General features: G+C 43.0%; 1 protein-coding gene across 1 annotated transcript; it reads right to left on the bottom strand.

Moving 5' to 3' along the window:
• Positions 1 to 4495: 4495 nt before the first annotated feature.
• On the bottom strand, positions 4496 to 8180 carry LG2H6orf141 (linkage group 2 C6orf141 homolog). Its single transcript, XM_005359849.2, has 2 exons — positions 7395 to 8180; positions 4496 to 4560 (listed from the first exon to the last, which is right to left on the bottom strand). Exon 1 carries the CDS (start codon positions 8126 to 8128, stop codon positions 7598 to 7600), a length of 531 nt encoding a protein of 176 aa, XP_005359906.1. The 5' UTR covers positions 8129 to 8180; the 3' UTR covers positions 4496 to 4560; positions 7395 to 7597.
• Positions 8181 to 8746: the final 566 nt, after the last annotated feature.

Raw genomic sequence — 8746 nt, forward strand, 5'->3', positions numbered from 1 at the left:
AAAGTTTATTTAGATTTTTTAAAAAATAAAAATCAGATCAGTCACTTCTTAACAACAGAAGTGTTTATCACTAAACATACGGTGATACTGAAAACCAGATGAACCCTCAGTCTCATTTGTCATTATCTTGAATCCCTCTGTTGACTTCTCAGGACAATCTTCCATCCCCATTGGTTAAACCTCGGGCCAACCGTGAATATGCACTGCTGAATCCTTTCTTCTCCTGCAACACAATCCCCAAGCAGAATTTTATTATAACATTATTTCATTTATGCCGTTGTAATTTTCCTACACATTGGAATGAGGAGATTGTGACACCTGAATCCTTGTAACTTCTAGGATCTGGGTCAGCATTAAGTCCAGCCCAGCCTTAATTATTTTGCAGCCTTGTTATTATTCTGCGACAAAAATCTTTCTAACTCCCAGAATCCTCATACTCCTTTGTAACCGAAGAGGACTGGCATGTTACTTTATAGCCGGCAACATGTTTTATATATACAAGGTCTTAGGTTCAATCTCCAACACATACAAAGTTCGAGATTAGTAAAAGGCTGAATCTATGGTTATTTATGTGCTAGAATTGGCAGATGTACTAAGGATCAAGTTCAGGGTCTCAGACATGTCAGGCAAGCATTCTGTCAAATCCCGTCCCCAGCCTGAGGTTGAATCCATGTGTCAGTGGCTAGATCTTATATGGAGATATTTGAAAGCAGATAGAAAAGAATTGCTGCAGAAAATACTGCTTCAAGTATTTTGCTTTTTGTCCTTAGAAAAGCACAGCATAGGTGCTGGCAGGATTGCTCGGTGTTTAAGGACAGAGACTACTACTCTTGTTGTGGACCTGAACTCAGTTCCCATATCTTTGTTGGATGGCTTACAACTGCCCATAACTCCAACTCAAGGGGTTCCGGAGTTGTTCAAGAACACCTGTTTTTAAGTACACATTACCACCCACCCGAGATAAACAAACAAAATAATACAAAAATAAATAGATAGATAGATAATTAAATAAATTTTTAAAAATGCAGTTGATTAGAATGAAGAGAGATGTAAACCTGACCACCATGGCTGATTGTTATTATGATAATGATAGCTGATTTGAGTGTTCATTATATGGCCGGCACTAAGTAGCTTCCATTAAATTTAATCTTAGAGAATTACTGCAGTGCTAGAAGAATGTCACTCAGCCTCGGCTGCCATCTGTCCATAATGGCAGGGTTACTCAATAACTGGCCAGCTTTCTGATGTGCCCACCTGGTCACTCAGGCCCTCCCTGATCTAAACCCATCCTAAGAGATGTTGTCCTTCTAGACTTCTGCCCCACCCCGCCACCACCACCAAATTCTTGATGCCAGAGGTATATCTCAAGCCTTCCCCTTTCTCTGTTTCCTCTTCACTGTTAAGGAAAATTTGCCCAGACAGATTCAAAGAGAAAAAGACTTTCTTGGAGATTTTTATGGTAGGGAAGAGAGAACAAACTGAATTTCTCTGAGACCGATGGTAGGAGAGTTTCTAAACTAGGTGAGAATGTACTGAAGGATTTTGGAGACAGCTGTTCAATGTGATTAGACCATTTGTGTCTGTTAACTAATAATTTGGGGAGGTAGTCTTCTGTTTTCCCACACCACACAGGCGAAGATAATTAGGGATCCTCTCTTTCCCAATGACTCCATTTCAAAGAAATGGCCTAGTCCGCTTACCTTAACATTATTACAAGCTCTGTTCTGTTAAGACTTTAAGTTTCATTTACGTGCATGTGTGTGATTGTATGTCTCACGTGTACTAGTGCGCGCGAGGCCAGAAGGTTCCACGTGCCTATGAGATGCCCACCGTGGATACAGGGAACCAAACTCAGATCTCAGCTACTGAACAATCCTCTCTCCAGCTCTCTTGTACTCTCTCTTAAGCTGAGAAGTCAGGTTATGATTTTTAAATTCACTTCCTTGTTCTGAGCATAACTGTCCTTATTCTACCGGGAACTATTGGCTGGCGCAGTGCCTGTACCCTGAACACACCTCCTTTTGCTGCCCCAAGTAATCTGAACTTTTCCTTTCCTTATCACCATTTATGAGATTATTTAGAGAAATAAATCCATAAAGAGCTACCCTTTCGAATTAAAGAGCAAAGTGCTGGGTGGCTAGAGAGATTTCAGGGTGTTCCAGAGTCCCAACCCTGTTTTCCTACCTGAATCAACTGATTGAAATTCAAGCCCCACCTTTGCCACACTCCCTCATAACTCGCCACGAATGACTGACAAGCTGTGACTCAGCTGCAGAGGTCTGAAACCGTCCTGTCTTTAATGACTTCCTGCCCTTCCTCCCCTAAGGGGCATCTGGCAATAAACCGTTTCACATTCTTTGAAAATGAAAAACTCGTTCTCAGTTAAGAGATCCAATAATCAATCAATACTTCATTAGGGACAATTATAGAAAAATACGGCTGTTTAAGAAGACACATATTTTTTCCAGGTTACCAATCCCTGATAAACTGCATTGTATACCCTTTTATAAAGTCTAGTTCCATAATCCAACAGATTGTTATTGCTGGGGCATTGTTAACAATAAATTATAATTTTTTAAAAAATAAAGTTCTTAATTGTGGTAACTGACTGTGCTGACATTAACCTGAGGGGTAGGACAACGCTTGTGAACCTTGAATGTGAATCACCCAGGGTTCTTTGCAGACAAGCATGCTTGCTCTGACTCAGCAGTGCAGCAAGAGTGGAGGGAGAAGGGACTCCGCTCTTTTCTTTTTGGGGAGCCCCTTGGGCCAGATCCCCAGTGACAGCAGCCTGTAGGATAGCTTATCTTTCCGGCTCCTTTCTGCTGCTGTGATAACATGCTATGACAAAAAGGGACCCCGTGGAGGAAAAGCTTCCTTTCTTCTCACACTACCCAGCTAACTAAGAAGGAGACCTATGTAAAAGCATTACTCAGAAAATACAAAGGGGTTACACCAGGATTATTTTTTATAATTTATCCTTACAATAAAATAAATGCATAAGTACGCATTAACTGAAGCTAGTACACAACAGCCATGCTTTGCTGATAAACTAATTAATTGATTGTAGCTTGAATGGTTATAGAGAGTTTGAATGTTGCAGACCAAGACCCATTGTATCTTGGGTTATGTAAGCCCATCTCTATGTGTGATCTAACATCTTTGCAGTGTGTAGACCAGCCCAAAGGCTTTAATAATGACATCAGATTGCATCTGGGAGCTACAACAGAAATTTCTCACTTTGCTGTACCCACTTGCCAGAAGTTTCTACCAGTATATTTAAAAAGTCTGCGGATTTATGAACTATTCCATTGTTCTGATACTATAAAAATGTCATGAAACCACATAGACACGTGGATTTTGGCATAATCTGAATCACTGAGTTCCTTGGCCATGGTCACCCATGTTTGGTTTTAGAATGAACTATCTTTTACTCCCTTTGAAGTGAGACCTGTATATTTTGTGTCAACCTAAGCATACACATAAAAAGAAAATTAAAACAAAGCCATATTTATGTGATATTAAATATTAAGAGATGTAGGATCATGGGGTAATTTTGGTTGTCTTTTAATCTATCTTTGTAAACTTCATAATACTTTCTTAATTTGTTTCTAGATGAGCAAACTTTTTCTCATTTTCTTTCTCCTTTCTTTTTTCTTCTTTCTTCTTTTCTGTAGGCCTCCAGATTGCCGTAATTAAAGGCTTATGCTACCACATTGGGCCCCAACAATCTATTTTGAAAATTAAACTTTTTCTTTCTTCTTTTAAGGGTCATTTTCAGTCTTGAACAAATGTCTCAGCGGTTAAGAACTCTTTCTGGGTTAAGTTTCTGTTACCTGCATGAAGGCTTACAACCACCTATACTCCAGGGTTAGGGAATCTAACACCTTTTTTTGCTCTCTGTGGTCAGCTGGTAGACACAATAAACATATACGCATGCAGCAAACACTCATACACAAAATAAATTTAAAATTTAAAAATTTTAGAAAAAAAAGAATCACAGTGAGTTTTAATATCAAGACCTGGTAAGGCTCCTCAATACAACAAGCAAGTCAAATACAACGGATAGCATGTGTAATGACAGGTATGGAAAAGGAGATTAAAGAGAGGTGGCAGCCCGAGAATCTGGGACACACTGTCATCCCATGATGTAGGAGGCTAAGGACCATCTCCAGTTCAGTCATCACAGGCGAGCCATCACGTTCAAAGTAAGTCTGGGATACACAGCTAGACACTGTCTCAAAATAAAAATATATATTAATTTAAAAAAAAACAGAGGTAGGCACTGGCCTGATCATGGCGGTTATGTTACTCTGATATTTGTCGCAGTCTATTGTGTTCAGATGGGCCTCTGGAAGTCTTTGGTGCAGTTTATCCAACAAGGACAATGTCAGACAAACTCAGTTTTCTGTGAGGTAGAGGTTAAGTCAAAGAGCCAAGATCCAGTCATCCTGAGAGATGCCAAGACCTGGTCATCCTGAGACAATCCTTGGTACTGAGGACAAGTTCAGATGCTCTTCCAAAGACTCTTGTGAAATGGAAAGTGTTCTTGTTCTTCACCTGTAAGGCAAACCAAGACAGTTGAGCAACTACTTTTCGCTTTCAATGTGATATCTATTTAAAACCTGTAAACATGCTGCAGAAAGCTAACTGGGGGGAGGGGTCAGGTAGAAAAGTAGTTTTAAAATTATTTTCCAATATGGGGCGTGATGGCGCATGCCTTTAATCCCAGCACTCGGAAGGCAGGCAGATCTGAGGCCTTTCTGATATATATAAAGAGTCCCAGGCCAACCAAGACTACATAGCAAGACCCCGTCTAAGCTTCAACTACCAGGGAGGCAATGCAAGCTTTCAGCCCCTCTATTCATTCAGCATAGTGACTGTAGTCCTTCCTCTAGTCTTAGCTGAGGACTCCCACATGGTGTAGAAATCGTTTCTAAGGACTTTGGTGAACGGGTGTGCGGATCCATTAAAGATGGAAAAAGCTAAAAACCTCTAGTTCATTTTCTTTATTTGTTTTGCTGTTGCTTGTTTTGTTTTTGATTTCTACACTACATAATTAAATAAAAAGCTGAATCCTGGTTAAGGGAAAAAAAATGGGTTGAATGATGACCACACTAGGAATCCTAGGAGTCAGTGCTGAGTGGTTATTACATGCCAGGCCGTATTCTAAGTATCTTAACTAAATCCCACTCCAAAAGCTCACCATTTCCTCTCCCCACTTAACAAGTAAAGACATAAAGATTAGGCACCTTGCCCAAGGTTTACTAGTTAACAAAGGGTTGGCATGAGCCACAAAACTCCAGAGCCTGCCTTCTGATAGCTGAAGGATGCTACTCTATTGGGTCATTGCAAAAGATAGTTGTTTTTCTTGTCTCCATTCAATGCTTAATCATGTAGAACCAATCTCATACGGGCAGAGAGGCCACTTGCATGATTAACCTTACAAAGAGATCAGGAAGAATTTCTGCAAAAGGAGAAGTTACTGGGAGATCAACATCACATTTTCAACTACTCTATAGATCTGTGGATGAGTTCAAGCACTAATGTCCTTCCTCAGGGAAGCTCTCTCAGGCCTGAAAACTGCTAGTGGTGAATCTCCAGCCAGCCTTGCAAGATGCAGGGATAAAAATGACTCTCATACTTTTCCTAAATCTGTGTTAGAAACCCATGGCACCCTCAGATGGATCCACTTTTGAGACAGGGTCTCCATACGCAACACAAACTGGCCTAGAATTCAAATTCTCCTGCTTGGACATAATTGAATCTCTAGAAGAAAGATGTAGTCAGCGTCATCCACGAATATTTAGGAGGCAGATAACCACATTTCTTGTCTACTTAGTAAGCACATGAAGACACAAGCTATTGACCTCTAGGGCAAACTTAGCTCTTCTGTTTAAAGAAGGATGCTGTCTGGCCAGGCAGAAGGTAAATGGTGGACCAGATGATTGCTTGAACGCAAATCAAGCTGGGACTGAAGACAGACGAAAGGACTAGGTAAGAGCAGCTGTTCCAGCTTCCCCCAGCTTCCCCCCCAAAGCAGAGCCTCTCTCCTTTGTTACCTGTTACCAAATACCCCTCCCATAGGAGCCAGTGGAGCCCTCACCTCTCTCTCAGAGCTTTGTTTTGCTCCTCAGAGTTCCAAACTAGGTCCCAGTACTAAAGAGTTAATAATGACATGGGACTGGAGAGATGGTTCCCTGGATACAAGTACTTGCTGCTCTGGCAAAGGACCGAGGTTCAATACCCAGCACCCACACCATTGTTCACAACCATCCCTAACTCCAATTCCAGGGGATCCAATTCTGAGTTCTGAGAGCTGTGGGCACATTAGCGGTGCACACGTGGACGTACAAGCAAAACACTCACATAAATAAGATAATGAAGGTTTTTTTTTTTTTGTAATGCTGGTGTCTAATGACAAAGGGAATCCACTTAAAACAAGTGTTAGCCTTCAATCATTTTAAACGCAGGGTAGAGTTTGGAGAGAGGGCTCAGTGGTCAAGAGTCCAGACTGCTCTTGCAGAGGACCAAATTTGATACCAAACACTTGTTTCCCCAATTCCCAATTTTCTGTAGCTCCAGCCGCAAGGAGCTCTGGCCTCCAGGCACCTACCAACACTCGCAGGCACATACATCTGACTGAAGATAATACAACTTAAACCCAGCAGAGTTCTTGTCAGTTCAGTCTTAACTACAGATCTTAGTAGTTAAAAAGTGTGGGTGTCTGGATAAGAATAAGGCATGTTTCTCTCTGAAGAGAAAAACAGAGGAGCAGATTAGGGGTGGAGTGGGGAATGGGAGTTAAGGAGGGAGGGGAAACTGGTTGAGATGTAAAATAAATAAATAGATTTAATTAAAAAAAACAAGCGAAAAAGAATAAAGCATACAACCGTTTATGACATACTGCATCCAGAATGTCTACCTCACTTAATAAACAGTAACTCGGGTTAGATGCCCTCTGGGATAAAGGCCTGTTCTCAGGCCAATCCCCTCCACACAGAAAAAACACCCTCCCACCCCAGTCTTTCTTTTCCTTGCTCCTTTTCTCCTCAAGACGGAAATACGAAGGACCAGAGAGGAAATTGCATACTAGTGAATAGAGTACCTAGAAACATTTTGCTTCACTTCCTGATTCGTTTTATTTTTTTTTCTATATATTAAACAAACAAACAAACAACAATGTTCTTAAGGCTTTTGAAGCAAGTCTCTCTGCACCCGCCCCACACACCACACACATCCTAGAGAGCAGACCGCAAACATCACTTGTGCTTTTGGGTGCTTAACAGGAAGGAGATGCAGACAAACAATATGAGTTGTTTCCAAAAAACGTCAAGTGAATTAACTAAGGTTTTGTGCTTTCGAACTCCCACGTTCCACCAATGTAAAAATACCTTTTATTCTCTTAAAGGACTGTCAGACACTGACGCCACAGAGGATGTCTAAAACTGCTGAGAGTTGGTTCTTCGAGCCGTTTCCTCGCATCCCTAGCCCTGGAACATTTCTCGGGTTCGGATCTTTGGCGACGAATTATGCTCCCGTAGCAACGCAGGGTACATCCAGGTTCTGCTCTCGCCCCAGTGCCGCACAAACGATGTCAATCACTCTGGGTGCGAAAGGTGACGGCGGTTACAGAGCGCTCCTTGGTCCTCGTAGTCATCTGACCCTTGGTCCACTCAGTCCGCTGCACCTCCTGTGTCTCATGGTAATCCACGACCCGCACCAACACGGACCTAGGGGTGGCTGCTGGGTTCCGAGGCTGGGCTCCGGGGACCGTGGCAATGCGCCTGCGGGAAAGCTTCGGTTCCCGTTCCGAATCGCGGTGGTCTTCAATCCTCGGACGGAAGGCCTCGCTATCCACCAGCTCTGCGCAAGCAGGGTCCGCTTGTGTTCCCAACCACCTCTCGGGGTTCAGAAGAAAGAGCACTTTTTCTCTGACCCAGGACGACTGGCAATCCAAATTCTCTCGCGTCCGCGATCTCACGTCCCCACCTGTCGCTGAGAGGTCCCTGTCGGTCTTCGACAGAGCGGGATCCGGAGCGCCGGTATCCACGGGCGGCCCACCCCGGACCCCGCGCGGAGAGCACACGGCCCGCCCGGGCTCGAGCCCGGCGAGCGGGTCATTCATACGTCCTCGTTGCTCCAGTTCTCAAAGGAAAACTCCAGCTCTCCTCAGAAAACCGCGGGCGGTGTAGGCACTGGGTGTGGCCTGAGCGAGTCACAGGCTATAAGAGCAGCCCGAGGCCAGGCTAGGTGAGGATATCAGCCTCCTATCTTGGTTTCCTTTCTCAGCCCTTAAACCTCATGGCTCCCCCACCCACACAGTCTTGGCGCCTTTTCTTTGCCTTGGCCAACTCTTTTTTGGTGTGTTTGGCTCCAGCTCCATGACTGCCTAGTAAGGTCTCCATCTGCCCTCGTACCCGTGACCCTTTTCTCTAAAACTGAAATGAGAGGCACTTGGGACACCTTCTCAAATTCTCAAAACATTATTTCTTATTCCTTTCCATGGATGTTCAGCATGAAGGAACAATTACGTTTGGTTTTTAATCGTGCGGTTTAATCAAATTCTGAAAAAAAAAATTTTATTTGGGAAAGAACTCTATTCTTGAACTCCAAGGCAATGCCCCATCCTCAGCTTCCTGAACGCCTGAACTGAAAAGGATTTGTGTCCACTTTCAATCCTCCCCTAGGCTAGTGTACCTCCAAGTCTTTTTTACAATGAAATAAGGAAGTGATATTTCTTTGG

This window comes from Microtus ochrogaster, linkage group LG2 (assembly GCF_000317375.1).
Source record: "Microtus ochrogaster isolate Prairie Vole_2 linkage group LG2, MicOch1.0, whole genome shotgun sequence".
Classification (NCBI taxonomy): Eukaryota; Metazoa; Chordata; class Mammalia; order Rodentia; family Cricetidae; genus Microtus; species Microtus ochrogaster.